Source organism: Thamnophis sirtalis, unplaced genomic scaffold (genome assembly GCF_051295495.1).
Source record: "Thamnophis sirtalis isolate CommonGarterSnake01/CBP01778 unplaced genomic scaffold, rThaSir2_p1.2 scaffold_10, whole genome shotgun sequence".
Lineage (NCBI taxonomy): Eukaryota > Metazoa > Chordata > Lepidosauria > Squamata > Natricidae > Thamnophis > Thamnophis sirtalis.
The window spans coordinates 45,589,739-45,615,262 of NW_028261390.1; the positions used below are offsets into that span (position 1 = coordinate 45,589,739).

At 40.7% G+C, this 25,524-nt stretch overlaps 1 protein-coding gene across 5 annotated transcripts in view; it reads left to right on the plus strand.

Annotated features, from left to right (window-relative positions):
* The first annotated feature begins 7,585 nt into the window (after window positions 1–7,585).
* Window positions 7,586–25,524, plus strand: part of FAT1 (FAT atypical cadherin 1) — a 119,636-nt gene continuing 101,697 nt past the window's right edge. For 2 of the 5 annotated variants that reach the window (XM_087724490.1, XM_014062249.2), the window contains exons 1-2: window positions 7,593–7,849; window positions 20,233–23,525. In XM_087724490.1, coding sequence (XP_087580616.1) covers window positions 20,252–23,525 — 3,274 coding nt within the window. In that variant the 5' untranslated portion in view covers window positions 7,593–7,849; window positions 20,233–20,251. Of the gene's footprint in view, window positions 7,850–11,648; window positions 11,897–20,232; window positions 23,526–25,524 lie in introns of those variants that run through there. The other 3 variants (XR_001313312.2, XM_014062251.2, XM_014062250.2) reach the window with 3 other exon arrangements.

Here is a 25,524-nt window from a genome sequence, read left to right on the forward strand (position 1 = left end):
GCAGTAGCAGAAGCCGGAACCCACCACTGCTTTGGAGAAATCTAACTCAGAAGTTGCAGATTCACAGAGTTATTGACTGTACAGGAAGATATATGCCCATGGCTTTCTGTCCGCTTTCAAAGGGGACAGGAATTTTCAAGACTCCCCTCCCCAAATGAGTCCATGGCATCCATTAAAACATTCTTTAATGAAAAGCAAGAGTTATTCAAAATAATTAAATAAATGAAAACAAAGAGAGAGAGAAAAAAACCCAGGTGAGATCCAGCAGAGGATTAAAATAAATCCGCATTCAAACAGCCAGTTAACTTTTAGAGACAAAAAACTAAGTAAATCTAAAACTTTAAAAAGTATGATTAAAACCCAGGCATGCTTAAGAGAATGATCTGCCAAGGGGAAAAGATGGATGCCCTGACTTTCCGCTGCTCCCACTAGGAAGTGTAATTTTCAAGAGTCCTTGTCCCAGGTGCATCCATGGTCATTCAAATCTCATCCCCTCCCCTGTGGTTGTAAGCCGCCCTGAGTCCCCTCAGGGAAAAGGGCGGCATATAAATCCCAATAAAACCTCAAAACCTCAAAACCTCATCTTGGATCAGATATGGAAAAATGGAGAGGGAACATGAAATATACTTACAATGGGAAACTATTGAGATTTAAAGACAGAATCACAAATTGGGGGCGTGTAAGGATGTATAATTATATAAATATAATGATGAGAATAGCTGGGAATTGTAACCAGGTTTACATCTCGGCCAAAAATAGGCTGGGGGGGGAGGTTATTGAGGAGGAAGATATATGTAAAAATATAAATATGTATACTGAAAAGGAATTATAAATACCATCAACATAAAATGGAGCTCGCTCAGAAGCTGAAATACACCAAGTAAATGAGATGAAGAGTGTGAAGTAGAGGAGAGAGGTAAGCGAAGAATAGAGTGATAGGAGAAAGGGCAGGGGGGAAGAGGAAAAGAGAAAGGAAGAGTGGAAAGGGAAGAGAGGAGGAGGAGAGAGGAAGTAGAGAAGAGAAGGATGATAGAGGAAAGAAAGAAGGTAGTGGGGAGGAGGAGGAGAGAGAGAAGAAAGTGATGAATAAGGTACAAATAAGGTGTACGGAGAGCAGAAGAGCCAGTAGTTGTTTTTGGGAGCTGATGGTAAGGTGAATTGATGTAAATGTTTAATAATACAATATGATGTTGGCTATGTAATAGTATACATGTGATTATATGTTATGAAAATGGAAAAATAAAAAACAGTAAATAAAAAAAATAAAAAAATCTCATCTTGGATCAATCCTAAATTCTCCCATTCAAATCCAGGGAGCAGCACTACCAGCTTTGGTAGCAAAATCAACAGATCAGCAAAAGAGAAAAAGGTACCTACAATTCAGCAGTCGTCTTGAGGGAGGACCTTATTCAAAGAACGTCAACAAGTAACCAACTCCTGTGCTTCAGAATTCTCAAAGCACTATCTAGTTATATATTTTCAACTCATACACACACACACACACACACATACATATTTAGCACCCCATTCAAACTAGTGCTGAATTTTGATTGGAACATGCTTTCATAATGTGCTTATGACAAAACATCCATCTAATTTTGCTCAATAGTTTTAGAAAAAGAAGAAAAACAGTTCCATTCTTCTAAAGCAGTTCCACACCCCTGGGATCTCACAAGATTAGCTGAATCAAGAATGGATCTGATTTACTTCTGGTTCACCTGCTATTGATTTAATAATGCAGTAAAAGTACTTTTTTTAAAAAATGTATGACTCTCTAGAGTTCTCAGATTCCCTCTTGATTCATCCACCTCTGGGTTTCTGGGCCTCAATTCTTTCAATGAGCAAAGTGGCTAGATGCTTTTGTCAGCTCCCATAACTGAAAAATTTGAGGAGAATCTGCAAGACATTCATGTTACTTTCTTGTTCCAAAGGGACTTTTGCTATTTCAATTACAGCAGCTCAGGAGATAGCAATAATTTTTGCTCCCCCCCCCCCAACATTTTGAAAACAATCACAATGTGTTTTTAGATTTTTGCACTCAGCATTGCAGAAATGCCCAAGGAGCAACATATCGACAGCTAATGCAAAAGCTTGAGGATCACAATATTTTCATTCTTGCATGTCCTCTGATCCATAGATAAATATAGTGGTGCCTGAAAAATAAACAAGCACCACAAATCCTTAATGACACCAAAATTATGATACATATGCAATGATGTCATTACACAAATGGGACCATTATATTCATTATGTAGTGGCATTATGCCTGCCACAAGTATGTAAGTTGTAGTATTTCTATGATACCAAGAAATATGTTACAATTGGACCATTCTTGCTTCCCTTGAAGATTCTCCTGAGTATACATCTTTTGAAGTCTGTGAGCCCCATTGGGCTGCAGATACTTTTCCCTGGGCCCCAAACTTCTGGTACTAACAAGCAGTGTCTGAAATGAAATACAAATACAATTAATGAGAAAGAGGTATCCATAGTTCCTATCAGGAGAAACCTTAACAAAGCAAGAAGGCAACCCCAGTATTCCTACCATAGGAAAACAGCCTCAAGTAGAAACTTAAAGTGGTTGGTTTTTAAGAATGGAGATTTTGTACCCATTCAGAGAGACTGGGCCAATCTATTCATAAGCAAATAGACTCCAAATAAGCAACGTAGTAGGCAAGACAAAGCTGATAAGATTAGCTCAGACAAACACCTAGCACTTGCAATCCCTTTTGCCTGTAGAGCCAGCCATGACCCCTACATGACCCCATAGGAGGTTCCACCACAATACCGCGAAGCCCTTATCCGCGGAGACATAAGCGCGAGTGCTAATCCGCGCCGTCCGAATCGCTAAAGCAAATGCGACCTTACCGCGCTGACATAAGGGCGGAGGGCAAATCCGTGCCTTCCGAAGCACCCTAAACCTAACCCTAAACCTAACCCTAACCCTAAACCTAACCCTAACCCTAACCCTAACCCTAACCCTAACCCTAACCCTAAACCTAACCCTAACCCTAACCCTAACCCTAACCCTAAACCTAACCCCTAAACCTAATCCTAACCCTTACCTTAATTTAAATCGGCTTTCTGCCGCCGCACTGTTTTAAAGCGCCCTTCTGTCGCCGCGCTGTTGTCGCGGCGGTGATGACGCGCGGTGATGACGTCGCAGCTTTAGCGACGTGGTTTTATCACCGCTATTTTGACGAGCACGGTTTTGTCGTGCCACATAGGAAACTGGCAATGCCATTAAAATATTGAAGGACATATTCTTGCACAGGAACATGCATCTCAATCACAAAGCCCAAAGAACATATAAAAACTCACCTACTCTCACCTCCATTTTGTCAGCCACCCCAGAAACATGCTATTTGCCACTAATTTCTGGCTATCAAATGGAGATCTTCTTTCTGCAAGCCTGCCTCCATTTCATTTCAAGTGTCTTTCTCACAACTTGGAACTGGGCCAGATTTTTCTTCCAACATTATGTATCGCACAGAAAAAAATAGGCAGTTCAATTGTACCATTGCAACCAAAGACAATGTGGCCTGATACTGGGCGAATATCATTTAGTTTTAATCCTATTTGTACTCTTATTTTTACACATGCTATAGGTCTGCAACCTATTTTATACCTATTTTATTTGCTGAATGTTGAATGTTATGTGACCATAATCAGTAGTGCTTCTGACATGAATAAAGAAAGAACCATAATCCTGACTTTTCTGACCATACCTTGAATGGAAATTTGTATATTACTTCATCAACTATTTCAGGAATAGTTCCAGACTCATTTGCCTTCAACATGTATTATTAGAAAATGAAAATGGGATGGTTGCAGTGTTTTGTGTATGTGTTTTAAAGAAGTTATATAAACAAAAAGCAGAAAGGAGAGAGAAGAATTCACTCCCAGAATATAATCCTGTCATTTAGTAATCAAAACTAATTTTACATCTCAATTCTTGCCATATGATACAGTTAGGTTATTCTTATTTAAGTGTTTTTACATTATTATTATTTTAAATGACAAAGTAAACAAAAACAATGATATGTACATTTCCAAATGCTCTCTTTTCAAGGTTCCTGGCAATGAAATGCTTGTTCAAGTATAGAAAAAGAAATATGCCTTTTAAACCATTATAATCCCAATATTCTTGTTTGGAAGAGAAGGGTGTCCAACTGCCCAGGAAAAAGAGAAACATAAACCGTGACAATAAGGTTCATCCAAGAAGAGTGATTTTCAATCAATAACATAACTAGGTCTGTACGTATTTGAACAATGATTCATAAAGAGGGGTTTGGATGTTATCTCAGCACAACGTTTCTCTGCTACTAATTAAAGGTGCCATTTCTTTTTTCAGACTTCTATGCAGGCCTTAAAACAATCAAAAGCTACATCTGCTTTAAGGAATCAACTCATTAAAGCAGTCAAGCCATTAAAGTTTGGGCTGAAGCCTGAGAAAAGGTGGGTTGCTTTAACAAATAGCAGAGCTATTCATCTGAAATCCAAAGTTCTTATGAATAATTTTCAAAGCAGGCACAGCTCTATCTGGAAATAATCTAAATGAGACATGGAACAAGTTAGTAAATCTTTTAGTCTTACTGTAAATATACATGTAATAAGAAAGTATTTGTAAATATATAAATGTAAAACCTTGTGGTAAGGAGGTTTTCTGATAGAGCAGACCTGTCAAACTGGGAGCCTGCGGGCCGAATATGTCATTGGATTGGATTTATTACATTTATATGCCACCCTTTTCCCCAAAGGGGACTCAGGGCGGCTCACAATTCAGTCAGGGAAGGGGGTACAGACAGGGGATAAAAAGACGAACATAACAATACACAATTTAAAACACACAACAACCATACCATTTGAGGGGGGGGCAAAAGCTCTTTAGCCCCAGGCCTGTCGGAACAGCCAGGTTTTAAGGGCTTTGCGGAAGGACTGGAGGGTGGTGAGGGTTCGAATCCCCACGGGGAGCTCGTTCCAGAGGGTCGGAGCAGCCACAGAGAAGGCTCTCCTCCAGGTAGTCGCCAATCGGCATTGGCCGGCGGATGGAATTCGGAGGAGGCTAATCTGTGGGATCTAATCAGTCTATTGGAGGTAATTGGCAGCAGGCGGCCTCTCATGCGCAGGCCACGTCCATCCTGGCTCCGCAAAGGCAAAAAACATCACGATACGTCACTATCTTGGCTGGGACGCAATCGAGTTTGACAGCTGTACGATAGAGTGGTCAATGGGGCTTAAGATCAAGATAGTTGAGAGCTGTTTGAGAATTCTAGAGGGGGAAGTAGCCATTTTAAGCTAGTCATGGTGGTTCAGATGTAGCTGAGCCAAGTGGATTGGTTGCTGGTTTCTTTTGTTGCTACAATATTTTGTATGTCCTTCAATTTTCTCAGTCATGAAGGTTCAAAAGCAGCTTTTTCTTTTACTATATAGTTTTAGATGAACCATCCAGTCATGTATGCAAGGTGGAAGGTCCTGATGAAAGAAATGTCCTTCTGGGTTCAGCTCCAAGTGGGGAAAAAGACACTGGAGACATGGAGGCTGCTTGGAAAGATGTTTTAATGGTGGACAGGAACAGAAAAGGTGATCACAGGCTTCAATGTTGGTGGTGGAGAAGAGAAAGAAGGGCTGAGATGCTGAGTCCCTGGTTTTATGCCCTCTCTGACCTTTGATCTTGTATTCTGATTGGTTGTCAGACTCTCATGGGCCATGCAGGGGCAACTCCCTAGGCTGTGTTTTGAATCCAGGTTTGGTTGAGTTCTCAGATGCCATGTGGTGAGTGGGTGAAGACTAATCATGCCTTAATTCCATCCCCCTGGAGCTGAGGGGGAGAATCTTTATTATGTAAAAGGACTGGCTTGGGCAATGGCCCAATGACAAAGGAGGATGGGCAGGAAGCTGCAGTGAGTTACTTTGTCTTTAAAACATGTTTCATCCCTTTTCACATCCAGGGAAATGTATTCTGCCTTTTTCAATATTTCCTAGGATATTTCATTTTTCTGGGAGAGGGCTGGGTGATAACTTTCCATAGTCCTATAAATCAATGAAACCAAATGAATCTATGGTGAGATAAATGAATATTATGTAGCTATAACCATCACTATTGCAACTACCAATAATATTGATTAATGCATTATTAGATTTATATTTAAACTTTCTACTCTTTCCACTTCAGCGTCCCTGGTGTGTCTCCCAAATTCCAGTGTGTCCATCAGTCTGTGTGTATCTGATGATATTGTACATGATGAGCCAAGGTGGCGCAGTGGTTAAAAGCAGCACTGCAGGCTACTGCTAGATCAGCAGGTCAGCGGTTCAAATCTCACCGGCTCAGGGTTGACTCAGCCTTCCATCCTTCCGAGGTGGGTAAAATGAGGACCCAGATTGTTGGGGGCAATATGCTGACTCTCTGTAAACCGCTTAGAGAGGCCTGAAAGGCCTATGAAGCGGTATATAAGTCTACTGCTATTGCTATTGCTATTGCTATTTTAATTTCTGCAGAGCAGAAATGCCCCTACATACCATTTGTGAATGTCAGTGTCAAAACTCTCTAGTACTGCTTGAATGCCCAGGGAAGGGGGTTTGTTGGTGTCTGCTGGAGATTATTTTTTCACTCATTTCTTTTGCATGAACTGTCTAAACAAAAACAGGATGTTGGTGTCATCTGCTGCATACCACAAACATCTCAAGAATCATGTCTGGCAGTGGCTTGGCAAAGGAGGGGAGAAAATGTGCTCCAAAGACTATGGATTTCTGCTGACTATTTCTGGTGATTCTTTTGAAAAGTGAGACCCATTATCTAAGATTATGTAATTCTAATGTTTATCTTTGAAAGGGTTGATGAAAAACCACAGAACAAAAGATCTTTTGTCTCTTGCCCACCAACTTCCCTGCGGTTCTTGCATGCCTATTGCAATTCCTCTAAACGAATCTGTCCTATGTTGAAATCATGCCCTAACATGATTAACGTGGGCAGATTATAGCATCCGTACCACGGATCCAGGATTTCTGGGCAAATCAAAGTATGTGTACGTAAGTGACTGCATCTAAACGCAAGAGCCGCGGGATGTGATTATGACACTGATGTGACAAACAGATCCAACGATGTTTGGAGAAAGTCGGAGAGAACATCGTGGCTTCAGGATTTGGCAAAACGATATTTTTCGCCAGTGATGAGACGCACTTAGGCTTCCCCCTCTCTCTTCACCTGGCCGCAGTCGCTCAAGCCACGCGTCCCTTTCCCCCAGCGGCGAAGGCAAGGCTACCCACGCGGCAGAGAGGAGCGGGGAAGGAAAGTGGGGTGGCGCCCTTCGCTCCCACCTCTCGCGGAGCAGAGCCAAGGCAGAGTTCGCCCACCCGGGACGCCGCCCTTTCCGCGGAGGCCGACGGAGGCCGGACGAGAAAGCAGCAAACTGCCGCCGCCGGCGCCTGGCTGGAGAAGCCCCTCCAGAGCAGCCTTTGGAAGCGGGAGTGGGCGGCGCTCCAGCCGGAGAGTTCCAAGCAGGCGGGGAAGGGACCGGTTGCAGTTTTCGCTCTCCCGGCGCTGAAACTCAACAGCCGCGCGCTTTGCCTGGACTTGTCTTGAAAAACTTGGATCTTGTCCCGCCCCTCTCAACTTGCTGGGTTTTGGTTTTTTTCCCCTCCTTCTCTCCTTTTGAACCGGATGGGTTCAATCCGGCAGGCAGCCACCTGGAGATGGAAAGAAGCGGGCGATCTCTCGGGCGCTGGAAGAGACGGAGACAAGTTGGTCTTTGATTTGGTTTCTTTGAAGCGCGGGGCTGCCGGAATGGACTGAAGCAAAAGGAATCTAGATGCAAAGCAAGCAAAGCGAGGTTGCACCCAGCTGGCCTGGTTGGTGAGTCCCCTCCTTTCATCCCCTCCTTCCCAACCCTTCCAGTTGCGTTTCGTAAAGCCCTGCGTGGCTTCACCTGAAAGAGGAAGTGTTGAATAGACGAATGGACAGACACTTCGGGGACACTGGCCCTTTGCGTGCTCGCTCTCTTAACCTCCTTTGGTTTCTATCTGTGTGACTTCCCCTAGCAAAAAAAACAAAAACCCACACACCTCCCCCATCCATTGCCTCCCTTTTTCTTACTGCAAGAACCAGCGATCCCAGTTGCAGCCTGAGTCTCTCAGATCGTTGTTTAAGCAACCTGGCTGTAAAGGGGCGCTCCTAGCTTTTACGTATACGGTCGAGTGCAACTTGTTTTAGGAATAGCGCCTTTGGGAAGGAGAAACAAAGTAGGCGATCCACGAGGAAGCATTATGGCGCAGCGCCCTCTAGCTACGAAAAAGGGACATGGTTGAGTTCCCGTCCTCTTTTTTTTTTTTTTTTTTTGGCCCGAAATGCCGCTTCTCCTGGGCCGGTACCCAGCCAGTCAAGTTCAGCATTGTCCGGAGTCACGAGGAGAAAGAGTACAGCGCCTACCCCCCCCCCACAACCCCCGCGTCCATTGTTGTCCCACCTTCTTTGGGGCCCCTTCCGGTTTTCTCCAAAGGTGAACCTCGAGGGCAAGCTTTGGAGTCTCGTTTCACGACCCCTTGTCAGTCAAGGGGCGTGTGAATGAGAAAAAGCGGGCTTCCTAAAGCGAGGTGTGGGGAGGGATTGATCACAGCGATTCGGTCCCCTTTAGCACTTGTCGCGGGATGCCTTTAAAAAAAAGAAGCAAGGTTAGTGAGCAAAGAGCGTGGCGCACCTTGGAGAATCTGCTTTATTTTTAGCCCCTCCTTTTCGAGGGAGATTTTAGTAAGGGAAAAGGCGATTCCTTCCTTCCAGGCAATTACATTTCGGAGGGTGGGTCGCAAGGTTGGAAACCGGAACTGACTAAACACGCTGCGGTCCTTTCCTCGGGGATGCCTCTTTAAGCTTCATCCCACTGCAATTTATTTTACACACTCCTAGTTGTAACCCGTTTCCGAAGCAGCCCGTGGGAGGAGAGATGCTCAATTAAACGTGTCGCACTGTTGGCAATTCACACTCTGGGTGGTTTAAAAAAAGCGCTTTATCCCCAACAAAGACCAACGTGGCCGAGGTATGTGTCACCTGCTGGTCTCAACCCGAAGGGACCCAAGCTGCCCGTGATCGTCGGGCCACTTGAGCCGGTAGCGCCGGGTTGTTCAAGTGATTTGTAATCACGGCGATCTGAAACAGAGAACTCCGTCCGACTCGGCGTCCCACCCGGAAGGAGGTCCATCCAGGTCTTCGAAGGCATTACTCCCTGCAGACACCAGCAGGATCGTGACTCGACTGCCACCCTTCTGCAAGAGACCGTGCCCGGCCGTCATTTACAAGGATGTAGCCCAAACGGGCACAGCCCAACAATTTCTGCGCATCGAGATGAAATTCAATCTGACAAAAGTGGTCTAATGGGAACCAGAACCAAGTATCCATTTTCTTAGGAGTAGGATGGGTAGGATCATGCAGCAAAGGCAATCGTGAGGTACTTCTAGGCAAGTACTGTCGACCTGTGGCTGCAAACCTAGGAGTAAGCCCCATTAACCACGAAAGGATTTACACCCGAGTAGAAGCCTAACGTTGCTGTGGTGGACCTTCTGAAACTACTGAGGCCTGGCCTTGCTTGTCTTCCAGCCGTTCGCCTACGACTGTTTGCAGAAGGCAGGCACCTTCTCCTCCTTCGGTACTCTGTAAACTGCTGATAGGCAGGTGAACTCCAGTTTTTATTGAGCTCTTCAAAGGATTTCAAAGTAGCCGTTCATGACACGGCAGTTTTTTAAAAAATCATTCATCAGAGCAAGCCTCGCCTCTTTTATCAATGTAGGCAGGGGAGAAAAGTCGCCTTCCTTTCTATAAATTGTTCGGAGGGTTCCTGAAATTAAGAGGTGGATCGCTGGTGTCGGATTACATTTTAAATCAAAGCTCTGAAATGGAATCTGAAAACCCACCCATTTTCCCGGAGTTCCCCCCTCCTCCAGGAAAAACTCCCCCCTCCCAGTTCCTATTGGAGAATCCCTTCCAGCGCCCAGTCTCTCAAAAATAATCCAGCAATGCTTCTGGGGTGTGTGGAAATTCCTACTCCTAAAAGTAAGTAGTTCAGCTTTTAAATTCCCTTAGTAAGGCTCCCCTTTTATTTCCTGTTGGAAGCGGGCGGAGGTGGTTACGGTACGGTGATCTTTTGTTGGGCAATAGAGGCTGCGGACACTCCTGAAAAGTTACCGACAGGGCGGTCCTTTGTCGAGTTCAGCTCCAATAACCTTTAAGGTTGCTCGGGAACTCGCTGTAATTAATAATTCAAGTATTTAAGCGGTATTGCTTTAACCGAAAGAGCATCCTACTGTCGACCAGAGCGATATTAAAGCCTCGGGCAATGCACTCGTGTTTTAGGATCAACCGTCAAATCGCGTGGAAGCGCCTGAATCCAGGGAGATCAAGTAGCTGATCTGATTCCGGCAGCAATCCGTTTTACATGTATCTGGGAGTAACCCTACGTTTCGTCAGTGCTTTACTCATGAGTAAACATGGCTACTCCTAGGAAATTGGCTTTAGTAGGAAGGCAAAGACTGCTCTGACGGTTGTTGGGGTCCAAACTGTTGCCGGGGGAGGGGGAGGTTTTCGCGTGTGTATTCCTTAGTTTAAATCGGGTAAGTTTGTCTTTAATTCAGATACGCGACTGTTTTTAGACTCGGGCCTCCCAAGTTGGCGTAGCTGCCCTTTCCTACCCGCCTTTAATTTATGGTTGGGATACGGTACTTTGCGGGATCTGCACGAAGGGCGTTGGGGTGCTTTGGGGTTCTGCAAGTTTGAAAGGTTAGCGAATCCCCAGCTGTGAGCACAATTGCAGGTTAATATGAAGGTCGGTGTCGCTGAATGTTCGGGGCGGTAGAGCATTAAAGTGCCAAAGGAGGCAAGATTTTGGTTCGCGGAGTCTTCCTTTTAAGGGCTTGTAAGAGAATGTGCACAGTATAAAGCAATTACAGGCTAGGAGATGGACTCGGGTCACGGCACTATCATGCTCGGCCGAAATCCGGGCGGGTGGAAACTAGAAACTCTCACATCTGAGGCTTTAGTTTTTTGTTGTTGTTTTTTAAAAAAGGAAAGGAAAAGATGCCTTGTTCCCATTTCCTTGCTTTAGGACATTAACCCAATGATGGATTAAAGTCAAATCTTCGAGGGTTCAAAGAAAAGATTAACATACTGCCAGAGGCAAGCATTACTTTAAAAGTAGCTGCAGAGGAGCCTTAAATATGTTTAAAGGTTCTTAAAAAGATTTAGCTGGCTTTATCCTAAAGATCAACTATGTGCAACTCAGGAAGGCAACTTATGCCCGGCCAGGTTGAAAAAACGATGTTTGCAGTTTTTAAAGGAAGCTCCACCTAGCTTTACTTCCGAGTAAACAGATGTATTGAAGCCAAGACTGCTGCAGGCAGCTAATGAACCCGGTGAGATTTCCCCTTGAATAAACAGAGCTCTGACCCAACACATCTCTTTAGCCTTAAGCCTTTTCTTCTCCCCCCTCCCCTCCCAATTGTTCGTGTGATCACAACTGTTGCTCCGTTAAAGGCGCTCTGTCCTTAAAGGGAAAGGGGGTGAAGAAGGAGAGGGACCGTGGCGCGTTTGATCTGCAGGGTTATAATCACTCCGGAGCCAGATGGTTGCGAGCCGTGGAGTCGCTGAAGAGTGGTTTAACTTTTCATGCCAGAGAAATTAGTTCCGGACGCGGTTTGTGGCGGCTGCCCCTGCTTTGGCGGAAGAATCCGGCGACCGGAGCGTGTCGCGACGAGCGGCAGCGGTAGCGAAGGAGGCGCCGCTGCAGGCAGCGAGGGGAGGAAGAAAGGCAGACTTAGGGACTCGGACCGGGCACCATGCGAGAGAACGGGCGGGCGCTTTGCTTTCGTGGAAGCCGTCTCCCCCGACGCCTCCGCTTTTTCCAGGGAAACCTTAGAGGTGAGAAACGGAGAGGGATGGGACTCGGCGGCGAGCTGGACCCGAGGGAGACGGAGTAGAAGAAAGTTCGGGATCGGAATGCCCGCGGTGCCTTCCCACCCGGGGTCTTTGCCGCACGAGGGAGGAGGCTGGTGGAGGAGCAGAAGCAGCCAGCAAAGCGGGAGGGCAAAAGTTGCTAAGGGAGAAAGAGGCGCCGTGGCTACCGCACAAGGGGGAGGTGGGAAAGTTGGTGCTTTTTTGCAAAGTTAGGAGCTTTTCTGCCCGTCCGCCCCGTTTGCGTTTGGATGGGTGGCAGAGAGTTTCTCCTACCCTCCCCCGCCCTTTCTGGGTGTCGGGACGTGAGGAGAATAGCAAGTGAGACACGAGGGGCTGCAGCCTGCCCAGGAGCTTTTGTCCTGCTGCTGCCATTAGCTGAGTAGGGCACGGCAAGCCACGTTGGGAATGAAAGGGACTTAGGAAAAAAAAGAGGGAGGAGAACCCCTTTTCTTTCAAGAGTAATTGCTAAATCAAATCTCTTATGGGAGGGAGCTCTTAAAGTGAGATAAAGCCTCTAAAGACTTTTTCTACTCTCCTCCCCAGCACAATTCCTGTTCTTGATTTCAGAGTACTTAAAAGTTTTATCTGCTGCTAAAACCTCTCCTAGTCTTTCATTATTTTTCCCTTGGTCTGGGTTCATTATTTTTTATCAAGGTCGGCCTGTCTTTCCTAATTGGATCAGAATTCAGTTGTTGTGACCTAACTAAAGTGCTGGAGAAAAATTGAAGGAAGTAGGCAGTAATTATCTTTTCTTATTAGTGGGCTTGGAAAGGAAGGAGCTGTTAACTATGGGTTGAGGCTGTGATTTCTCTTGTTATGCTTGCCAGAGTTTGTTTTGAAGAGCAAAGAGTGATTAATACATTTTAAAAAGGAAGGCATGCAGAATTCTTGGCATCTTGTAGTCGAAGATTATAAACTTCATAATCTAAAGTAGTAAGCATTTAAAATGCCAAGATTTGTTTATTGCAATTATGTTTCACTTTTTCTCTTTAAGGTTTGAGATGGCATATAGGAGGATTTCTTATTTTGTCCCACCACATAAATCTATGAAATAAATTGGTTTGAGAGATGGTGGTACACTCATGCGGAGTTGGTTAAACTTGGCTCTCCTTGGTCGAAGTGTAAGCCCTTCATTAAATATAGTCTTCTTTAAATCAAATTTGACTCTTGGTGACTTCATGGAGATATCCATATAGCTTTTTGGCAAGAATCCAGAAGCAGCTTGTCCTTGCCATCTCCCTGTCTATCTTATAGTAATACAATGTTTAGGACATAGTCTATAATTGAATATAATCAATTCATAGCAAAGTCCCACTTATTTCAAGCAACACTTAAGCTTGCTTGAATCCTATCCATATGTATTCAAAAGCAATTTCTGTTTAGTTAAATAGCAACAGGTTCTAAATTACATTGCCATATATGCAAACATGCCTATATAAATATGCTAGGATATGCAGCAATCTGAATTTTAAGAGGAGAAAGTAATTTGGAGACAGATTGGACATGGTTATTAAATTGATCTCCCTTAATCCAATGTGTCTTACTGTATGAGTCTAGGAAGGAATGCAGTTGCCAAATAGATGCAATGTGGCACCTCAATAACTCCAAAATGCTTTTTGTGTCCAGTTCACTTCACAGCCTAGTGTTTGCTCACATATCACAATCATATATTAATTTTAAAAAGTTTTTAATTGAATAACATTGCCTTGGCAAATTCCTGTAGGATTTCAGTAGGCCTTCAGAGTGCTTAACTTTGGGGAGACTTCATCCTTGATCTTTCTGTTTCTTTTCTGGCTTGTTTACAGACTCCACCACAGTTTGACCTTCACATTCTTTGGAAGGATAGAACTTACAATATTCAGAGGGGAAGGTCTTAAAAATTAGGGTTTTTTTTCAATTTGTTTGTTTTGATATGATAAACTCAACAATCTGAGAAGCTTGCAAGAAAAAGTCACCTTCCCATTTTTAAAGTCAGTCCCATTTTAGTTTATTAGTTGTGGATTCTGAATGTGAGACCACTTATTTATTTTTGAATTCTATTTTATATTTTGTTGAAGTGACGTGTATCAGATATATCAGGGTGTAAAACTCATGTCACGGCGGCATCAGGTGACATTGGGACTTTTTCCCGCTTTGCTAAACTGGGCTGCGGGCTGGGAGTTTGACAGCCCTGATCTATATTGTATTTTTAGAATGATCTTTTCATATGTTAGACAGGTAAATTCTCAGCAAATAAGACACTAAGATTAGCCTGCCTCAAAAAACAGTAACAAAGTATTATAGGTTAAAATAAACTTATACTGGTTGTTAATAGGATACAATCATAAATGTGTTTCCCTTAGGTACCAATCTTATTTCTTCTGATTTGTTGTATTACTAATCCTGTTATTGACAGTTGTGAATGAGGATGATAGTGGTTGTAAGCTACTACTTTGCAGCAGGTTGAAGAAAGCAACACCAAAGAGATAGGTCCATTGAGCATGGCAACTGGATTCAAACTATTGTTTAATTGTAGCTTATTGAATAAAGCACAAGTGAAGATACATTGTCTGAGTCTGAGACAAAGGTCAGTGTTTCAATATGCATTAGTTGGACTTGCATAATATACTAAACAACCCATATTATAGTTTAGTATGACGTATAGATTTGATAAGCAAAAGGCTTATTTTCATATAGTCATGAATAATAATCTGGTAAACTAAAAGATAAAGGAACTGGAAAAACTCTAGAATTGAGATACTGTTCAATACTAGATACTATTCAATAGCAATCATGATTTGGCTATTGGTAACTGAGGGATAAATATACAGTTCTGCCTGTATGAAATATACAGGGTAATATTGTCTAACAATTCTTTCCCCAATGAAACAAAGGAAAGATTATTGTAGTGATTAGAGGGCAACATTATAATGCAAAAAGTTCATTTTCAGAATAGATTTTGGATTAAGAATGTCTTTTAAAAATGCTTCTTCAATATCTATCTATTCTCCGATATGACAAGAATACTTTTATTGTATTTTTAAATTTTATTTTTTACTATATCTTTTGTGGCATGGGACCATGTTATCTGAGGAACGGAATTAGCTTGTCTCACTTGATTTGGTCAAAGGGGTGCAGTGTAATCTGCTTGGGTAAAGAATTTTGGCTAGCAGGGAATAGGTGGAGAGCCTTTTCTGCTGTGGTCCCCCACTGTTTGGGATATCTTGCTACCTGAGATGAGATCTGGCCCCACCCTTTTGGTTTCCCAGAATAGTACATTAAAGCTTGGCTTTGTAGTTGGCCTGAGGGAGCTCTAGGTTGGAGGTAACAGGTGGACGTACAGAAGAGATGTAGCCACCTGACCAATCTTGCCTTTTCCATCTTGTCTCTATATTTAATGTTTTGATATTTTTATGATTTTAATTGTGAGCTGCCCAAAGTCACTTTCACTGAGAAGGGCAACATATAAATTTAATGAATATTTTCCCATTTTAAGGGATAAACCTTATTGCAGTGATCTTTGCTTTTAAAGACATCGAAAAAAGAAAGAAATGATTTTAAACTCAAGCCTCATTTTTTAAAAAAAGAGTTCAGTGTTGGTGAACCTTTTCGGCACTGAGTGCCCAAACTGGTGCGTGCACGCATGTGCTGGAGCGCCGAAAACCAGCTGGCAGGCACATTAATGCACACCTGCCAACTAGTCTTTGAGTTTCCAGTGTGCACATGCACGCCGGCCAGCTGGTCTTTGTGCATGCCGGAAACCTAAAGACCAGCTGCCCGTGCATCCACACTTGCCAGTACATGCAAAGATCCGGAAACCAGAAGAGCAGCTGGTGACGGTGCACATGCTCTTTGTGCCATCTCTGGCAGGTGTGCCATAGGTTTGCCATCATGGATTTAGTTTTAAAAAAATCAGTATCGGTTGCCAGTTAACTTAAGCAAGCAACTTTTTATACTATATTTAAAACTTTATTAAAATATTTAATCTTCTAATATTTTTGAAATAAACATTTTAACATGTTTACTTAAGTATTGGCAGAATTTATTTATTCAGCAAAAATTCAGGAAAAGTATATGAATGGATCTTTGCTATTCTGATTTATTTCAATAACTAGAATTTGTTTAAAGCTGCAGTCTCTGAATGTTGCCATCTAACCAAATTTCATGCAAAATGAATGTAAACCCTGGGCTATGCATAAAAAGAGTGTGTAAGTGTTTAGCATTGCTTAAGATCATTCAATTTGTGCAAACCAATTTTTTTTTTACTTGTTGTGTATTTGTATCACTTGGTAGATGATACTGTTGGAGAAGAGCGGGCAGAGCTGGGGTGTGTAGTTAAGCATCCATCAGCTTAGAATTGTTAGATTGCCACAAATGGTTCAAGTCTAACCCCTCCTGAATTCTAATAACCTTCATCTAAGGTAAAGGTTCCCCTCGCACATATGTGCTAGTTGTTTCTGACTCTAGGGGGCAGTGCTCATCTCCATTTCAAAGCTGAAGAGCCAGCACTGTCCAAAGACGTCTCTGTGGTCATGTGGCTGGCATGACTAAACAACTAAGGCTCATGGAATTCTGTTTACTTCCCAGCAAAGGTGACTTCTATTTTTCTACTTGCATTTTTACATGCTTTTGAAATGCTAGGTTGGCAGAAGCTGGGACTAGTAATGGGAGCTCATTCCATTATGCAGCACTAGGTATTTGAACCGCCAAACTGCCGACCTTTCTGATCGACAAGCTCAGCGTCTTAACCATTGAGCCACTGTGTCCTTTGGCCAGTTTAATGTTGAACTTAATTTGGCTAGATTCTTGTGTATAGCTTGAACAATAAATCTTTTAATTGAAATTGAAATGTAACACTTATTCTTTGCACCTGTCATTAATATAAAGAGGGTTTGGACTTGGATCATTTGTAGCAACATAACTTTTCTAAGCTGATGACATATTTTTAACTCCTCCCCTCAGCTCTGCCTGCTTTTCTACAGATTTTTTTTTCCACAAAATGTTCTTTTTATTCATTGGTACTGCGTTGTAGCTAATAATATTAGTATAGATATTTAGTTGCTAAAATAAATGAGTAAAAACCTAACTTTCAAGATGTTCTTCAATGAACAAATCTTAGTGACATCCTCTGTTACTTATTTCCAAATGGAGAACACATCCATAGAGTAAAAGAATTCAGCCTTCACAAAGTAGTGACACATTTTGATAGTTTGGTAACTGGACAAAAGTGAAAAACTATTGGAGAAACACTTTTAGTATACAGGTAGTCCTCATCTTATTTAGTAACTATTTGAAGTTATGACAATTGGAGGGGGAGGACAGCTTTGTGACCTCTCATCTTGAGCTACATTAATATTTGGGTACTTCACAACAGGCATGGATTTATGAACAGAGCAGCATTCCTTGGCCATGTGATCACCATTTGTGAACTTGCTTCTGACAAGCAGACTTAATGGAGAATGTGAAGTCAAAATTGCAAGTTACATTCACCTGATGTCTCACTTAGTAGTAGAAGCAATTAAGTTGTTGATCCCAGTTGTAGTTGATAAGCTTTCTTCCCCTACAGTTGATTAGTTCCTGATTCTTTTAATGATCAGTTGCAGTTGTTTTTGTCTGTTTATCTTTTAGCCATAGCTCTTTAAATAATTAGTATGTTCGATGAACTACAGTGGAATTTTGTATATAAATGTTTACCTATTGATAAACATAAGAACATTTTTGTATGAAGATATCAGAGAAAGCAAACAAATTTATACATAACCCTAGGAGACATGAGATTGTAAAGCCTTTTTTTCTGATTCCAGACCAAGTATTATTTCAAGTGATCACTGTAGTGCTATTCAGCTCACCAGATGGATTTAGTGCATAATCATTTGTTAACAAAAGGAAAGTGTCAAATGTTGGTCTTTTATTATGGACCTTTCTTAGAAGTAAAACCTAAGCTTAAGGCTGATACTTTGTTTTGCAGCATGTTGGATTGCTCACCATTTGTTAATAAATAGAAATTTAGCTGGGTTTTTAAAGTGCTAGGGAACATGCTAGGACAGTGTTGGCAAACCTTTTTGGTACCGAGGGTCAAAACGAGCGGCTATGCGGGAGCACTGGAAACCAGAAGAGCAGTTTCCCAGCATGTATGCGCATGCCGATCACCTGGTCTTCCAGTTTTTGGCATGCATGCGCACGTGAAGACCAGCTGGCTGGCATGCATTCATGTGCCAGAAACCAGAAGCTCAGCTTCCTGGCATGCACACATGTGCCAGGGAGCTGCTTTTTCTGGTTTCCAGCACTCCCCCACATGCGAAGACCAGCACGTGGAACTGGGAAGGATAATGGCATGCCCAGAGAGATGGCTCTGTGTGTCACTTCTGGCATGCGTGCCATAGGTCTGCCATCACAGTGCTAGGAGTTTCTAGGTCATAAAATAATATCTATACTTGTGAAAAATCATAATTGCCTCTTGAGTCACTTTGTGGGACACAGTGTCCTATTGTGTAGTTAAAGATAGTTGAAATAATTGTTTATGATTTAGAAAATTGTTTGCAATTTTTGAGATTGCTCCACAAGACTTTGGTTCCAAAACATTGGTGCTTTAAATCAAATATTGGTTATCATATATTCTGTAGAGCAAAGGTGAGAGCTCATTATCTGTTATCCTTTTTCAAGGTGAGGCAAAGCAAATCTTAAGATCTGACAGTACTTGAGAGTACATGTAATTTCAGAAACTCCAGGATCTTGTTGTATCGTGTATTAACACATTGTATGCAATAAAAAGTAGTATCTTGGAAAAAAGTAGTGTTTAAGGCAAACTACCTACACTCTAAAAGCACCATTAAAAATATTTGAACTAAGTTGAATGGAGCAAAAATTGCATTTGTTAATAGAACAATCACTATGTAAACTACCTTACCGAGTAAAACTATAATTGTTTTTACAGTGTTCTTAAAGGATAGAATTTCTTCTTGGGATGGTAGTCTAATTAAAAACTAATCTTCACTTAAAGCTGTTATGGCTAGGAATGCAGGGGAGATTATTTTTCTGTCCTTCTATAGTATGTATTTTATTCATGCTTGAAAGAATGAAAAGTTCTCTATCTGAGCTTCAGCAAATACAAAATGTTTGGTTTTGTTAACTGCAGTTTGGTGTAAAGTTCAACTCTTCTAATATTACTTAATACCAAGATTAGGGTCAAAAACAAGACATTTATTTTAATATTTGTATTTTGTCTCTTAAGTGATATATTGCTTGGGTGCTTACAGATTGCATTGTTTAAGTGTAGAATCGTTCATCTTAATTCATTCTCTTCAATAAAATATGAAAAGTATATATTAGGCATTTGTGTTGATGCCTTTATGACACAAACAACATGGTCTTTCTCTTCTGAAGGAATCAGTTTCACAGCTTTATTAGTCTCTTATGTATTAGAAGCCGAAGACACTGTGAATTATCTCTGTGAATGCCACTTTGAAAACTCACTTCCAAATTCCTGAAAGTTTTATTAATAAAAGAGGCATTTGTTGTTTTTCTCTTACTCTCAGAATGTTTTAGAATTCATTACTGGGCACTGTTACAGGATGCTGGTGTTGCTCTTCTCTCTCCCAGTTATATATTTGTCAAACTGCCTTTTCATTTCCTAACCATGAAAAAAAAACCTTGGGAACATTTCTCTTATATATTCCCTAGAGATTTAATGTCAGGTTGGAAAATGAAATGTGAGGGCAAATTGGATAGTGAAAGAAAGGAATCTGGTGCATGTCTGAGTGCTCCTTAAAGTGCCAGAATCTGACATCCTATTCATGGGAATTTTGTCTTTTCTTTCGGGGAAGAAATAAAGTTGATGGAAAATGTCTGTGAAACAATGCAAAAGAAAAAATATATATAATAATTATTCAATATCTTCTAAACTTCAATTAGACCTTGAATTTATATGAAGAATCTTGAAATTCAATTATGTAATATTGATAACTTATGAATGTTATCCAATATTCTGATTTATATCCATTTTTAAATGCAAGCTAAAGACAAAAACCTGGCCCTTAAGACTTGTAGAGGCATGAAGCTTTCTTGGATCTTCAGCTAGCCAAAACCAAGGGACTCTTGGATATTACTAATATGGAAAATCTTTTCCATTTCATTATTTTAATCCTTTGGTATGGTATGACCACTTAATGAAAAAAAAATATGTGTATAGGATAATGGAGCTATACATTATGTTCCCATGTAGACTTTATAAGAGAACTCAAGTCATTTTATTTACAGAATCGTTATTTTAAAGGACCATGTTTAAAGACATTGATTTCTCCTCTTGTCTTTTTCTCCCCCAGATTTTTAGTGATTGCTTGTATGAAGAGCCATTGGACCATGATGCTGTTGCTGTCCCTACTGCTGCTTGTGCAGGATTTTGAACAATGTGAAGGAACCTTGAGACAATACCATGCACTGCCAATGCAATTCACACAAGTTCATTACAATGCCACAGTATATGAAAACTCTGCAGCTAAGACTTACGTTGGGCATCCAGTAAAAATGGGCATTTACATTACAAGCTCCCTGTGGGATATAAAATACAAAATTATTTCTGGGGATAGTGAGAACTTGTTTAAAGCCGAAGAATACATTTTGGGGGATTTTTGCTTCTTACGAATTCGGACCAAGGGAGGGAACACCGCTATACTTAACAGAGAAGTAAAAGACCACTATACGTTAACTGTAAAAGCAATAGAGAAAAATACAAATGCAGAAGCTCTCACAAATGTCAGAGTGCAAGTATTGGATACAAATGACTTAAGGCCTTTGTTTTCTCCAACTTCTTACAGTGTTTCGTTGTCAGAAAATACAGCAATAAGGACCAGTATTGCCAAAGTTAGTGCAACTGATGCAGATATTGGAACCAATGGAGAGTTTTATTACAGCTTTAAGGAGAGGACAGACATGTTTGCTATTCATCCCACAAGTGGGGTGGTCATTCTGACTGGCAGACTTGACTATTCAGAAACAAAAATTTATGAGTTGGAAATCCTTGCTGTGGATCGTGGCATGAAATTATATGGCAGCAGTGGGATTAGTAGCATGGCAAGATTGACAATTCATATAGAACAAGCTAACGAGCATGCTCCAGTCATCACAGCCCTTGCTTTGACTCCTTCAGAGCTGGACAAGGATCCAGCATATGCAATTATAACTGTGGAAGACAAAGATCATGGTTTAAATGGAGAGGTAGCATCTCTAAGTATTGTAGCGGGTGACCCACTTCAGCAGTTCAAAGCTGTGAGAACCTTCCCAGGAGGAAAAGAGTATAAAATCAAAGCAGTTGGCACTGTTGAATGGGAAAGCCAACCTTTTGGCTTTAATCTTACATTACAGGCTAAAGATAAAGGAAACCCTCCAAAGTTTTCGTCTGTGAAAGCAATTCATCTGCCCTCTCCCCAGTTTAGTTCTGGAGTAGTCCAGTTTGAAAGAGCAGTTTATAGAGCTGAAATAAGTGAATTTGCTCCACCAAACACACCTGTGGTTATGGTAAAAGCATTGCCTACTTATCCCTATATAAAATATGTGTTTATAAATGCACCAAGCAAAACTCAGTTCAGTTTGAATCCTGACACTGGCCTTATCACTACTCTAGATGCCATAGAAGCTCAACGTGCACCACATTTTGAATTTGACATCATGACAAGCGATAGAAAAGCATCCACAAAAGTATTCATTAAGGTCATAGATGTGAATACTCATCCTCCAGAATTTATTCAGACATCTTACAAAGCTTCCTTTAATGAGAATGTCCCTATAGGCACAAGTGTTATGAGTGTGAGTGCAAAGGATCTTGATGAAGGTGAAAATGGCTATGTCACATATAGCATTGCAAATATAAACCCTGTTCCTTTTGAAATAAACCACTTCACTGGTGTGCTTACCACCTCTGAAACTATGGATTATGAATTGATGCCAAGAATTTATAAGTTAAGAATTCGAGCATCTGATTGGGGCACCCCTTATCGCAGAGAAGTTGAAGTCCCTGTTACAATAGCTTTAAATAATTTGAATGACAACACTCCTCTTTTTGAGAAAATAAACTGTGAGGGAACAATTCCCAGGGAACTTGGTGTGGGAGATCAAATAACTACGGTGTCTGCTATTGATGCTGATGAGCTCCAGTTAGTACAGTATCAAATTGAATCTGGAAATGAATTAGATTTATTTAGTTTGAATCCAAACTCTGGGGTTCTTTTCCTGAAACAATCACTAGGAGATGGATTAAGTTCAAAAACATCTTTTCATAGTTTGAAAATAACTGCTACAGATGGAGAGAATTTTGCAGCACCCATATTTATTAACATCACTGTAGTCACCAGCCGCAAACTAGTGAGCTTACAATGTGAAGAGACTGGTGTTGCCAAAATGTTGGCAGAAAAACTCTTGCAAGCAAATAAGCTACATGGTCATGTTGAAGTAGAGGATACTATTTTTGATACACATACAATGAATCTGCATGCACCTCAGTTTGAAAGTAGTCTTCCTAGGAGCATTGAAGTAAAAGAAGATCAGCCTGTAGATTCTACCATCATATTTTTGAATGCAACTGATCTTGACACTGGTTTTAATGGAAAGTTAATCTATTCTATTTCTGGAGGTAATAATGACAGCAGTTTTATCGTTGGAATGGAAACAGGAATGCTAAAAATCTTGTCTCCTCTTGACAGAGAAATAAGAGATAAATATACTTTGAATGTTACTGTTTATGATCTTGGGATACCACAAAAGTCTAACTGGCGTCTTTTAAATATCAGAGTTCTTGATGCCAATGACAATCCTCCAGAATTTCTACAGGATAGTTATTTTGTTGATGTAAGTGAAAACAAAGAACTGAATACAGAAATAATTCAGATAGAAGCCATAGATAAAGACTTGGGGACCAATGGTGAAGTAAGATATTCACTTCTTACAGATACAAATAAGTTTTCTATTGACAGTGTCACTGGAATTGTAAAAGTTTCAGGACTTTTAGATCGTGAAGTTCAAGCAGTGTATTTCTTAAAAATAGAAGCTAGGGACCAAGCTAAAGAGTCACCACAATTGTCTTCAACAGTTCTATTAAAGGTATCGTTGGAAGATGTTAATGACAATCCTCCAAAATTTGTTCCTACAAATTATCGAGTGAAAATTCGAGAAGATCTTCCTGAAGGAACTATTGTCATGTGGCTAGAAACCTATGATCCTGATTTAGGCCAGGCAAGCCAAGTAAGGTATAGCCTTTTGGATGGTGGAAATGGATGTTTCGATGTAGATAAACTCAGTGGAGCAATCCGTATCGTACAAAGACTGGATTTCGAAAGGAAACAAGTTTATAATCTAACAGTGCGGGCTAAGGATAAGGGAAAACCCATTTCATTGTCTTCTACCTGTTATGTTGAAATTGAAATAGTTGATGTAAATGAAAATCTGCAGCCACCCCGTTTTCCTAATTTTGTGGATAAAAGTTTTGTAAGTGAAGATGTTCCCGTTGGTACTTCAGTAATGACTGTGTCTGCTTATGATGAGGATACAGGAAGAGATGGTGAAATCAGATATTCGATAAGAGATGGATCGGGTATTGGAATCTTCAGAATAGATGAAGAAAAAGGTAAGAAATTACACTCTGTTCTAAATGTTTTGAAAAGACTCAAGAGTTATCTTTAAGTTTGTATTTATTGTTCTCATTAATGAAAAAGCATAAATACAGATAATACTTCTATGCCAGACCAGTTATTATGTATATAGACAAAAATGGCAACAGTTGTTTTTTATTAAGTCTCCATAGAGATTTGAAGATGTAAAATTAAATATTGGAGCATCCTTATGAAATAATGAAGTACAAAGTATTCATTGTCAGACCAGTATTATAACTCTGAACTGATTGCATAATACTTTGCATGTGAGTGATCTTAAGTATAGTTTTTTTAGAATGTAAGGGGGGGGGGAGAAACCAGGTATGATTGATTAATTTGCATTTCATTCAGGTATTTCCTAAGACATTTGTTGAAAATCTACCACTATCATTAGAGCATATTAGAGTTTAGGCAGATTACAGGATAGAAATATATCTATGTTTGTCTCTTGCTTTTCTCAAAAAGAACAAGAAGAGGCACATAAAAACTCATTACTGCATAATGAGCAGTAAGATTGAACATATCGGGGGAGGCCCACATTTTTCTGCTGTATTTGTTACTTAGGCATATTTTACTAGTCAACGCTTTCTTGCAGTTTCTCCCACTGCTAAGGACATAGGGATACTGTTCGCTTACCCTGCAAATATGATCTAATCTACTTTTGTTGTTACTGTTGTTTCTAACCTCTCATCTGTTCCTGATGCAAGGATTTTTTTCCCTTTCTTTTTTGTCTTTGAATGAGAACAGTAGAGAACTTTTCTGCTTGACTTTTGTAACTATTGAACAAATGTCCTTGCTGGCTTGTGCTGGCTGACCTACCCTCTTGTGAAGCAGTATGCATGTAAGGTTATCATGTTGCTTCCTTTTGGAGACCCTTGACTCGCCTTCACTTGTTCTGTTCCACTAGTTTCTAATCTGAAATGAGAAACAAATCTCATATTCAAACATAATATACTAATATTCTGCTTGTTGGGGCAGTAGAAGTCTCTGGAATTCTTGCATGTCTTTGCACTTAAATCTTCAGCAAATTGGTTAAGGATGAAATACCTATAGGAGGTTCTCTAAGAATATTAGGATTGAGTACTAAAAGATGCTCAAGGAAAGCAGAATGGCATTTTGCTTCAGCGCATGTATCACAAACCTGCTTTTTGTTTAACAAGAAAAATGGAATTTTTGAAATACATTTCAAACCAGGATTTAATCTGGTGATTATTATTGTTTCATTCAGAATGCTTGTTAGATGGATATAGAAAAAATATCTGTTTTATCATAAGCTCCAGTATATTTTCAAGATGATAAAGACATATTCCAAAGTGAATATAATACAATTTACAATGTTTTTTATTTGGGATATTATTTTAGCATGTCTGATATATAACTTTATAGTTTTAATATAAATTGTTTTTGGAACATTGGTAATGTTTGTTTCTTGTGTAACCTAAGACATTTTTTTTGTTAGCATAGCAGGAAAAGGAAAATGGGAGACACCCCCCCCCCAAATAATATGTCATAAGGATTGTACCTATAAATGGAAGTAGAACAGTTTTTTCTAGAGACTGGTTCTGAAACTAGGAGAGCATGAGTTCTAGTCCCACTTTAGGCATGAAACTCAGCTGGATGACTTTGGGCCCCTTATACTCTATCTTGGCCTAACTCATCTCAGGGTTGCTGTTTGTGAGGAAAATGGAGGGTGGGGGAAGTATTACATGTGTTTGTTGCCTTATATTATTTATAAAAATAATACATATAGGATATAAATAAATAATACAGTTTCCTAATGGAGAGATACAGAAGTTAGCACCATTTATGAAGTTGTGGGTCTGTGAAGTGAGCAATAGAGACAATTGGTGCTGGAAAAGTAACACTAGGAGTGAATTATAATGTCTATAAAATCTTCTGTACACTATACACTCTTGTAGTTCATAGTGATGACCAGAAGTAGGTTGGCATCATTTTGGATGGAAGTTTAACTTA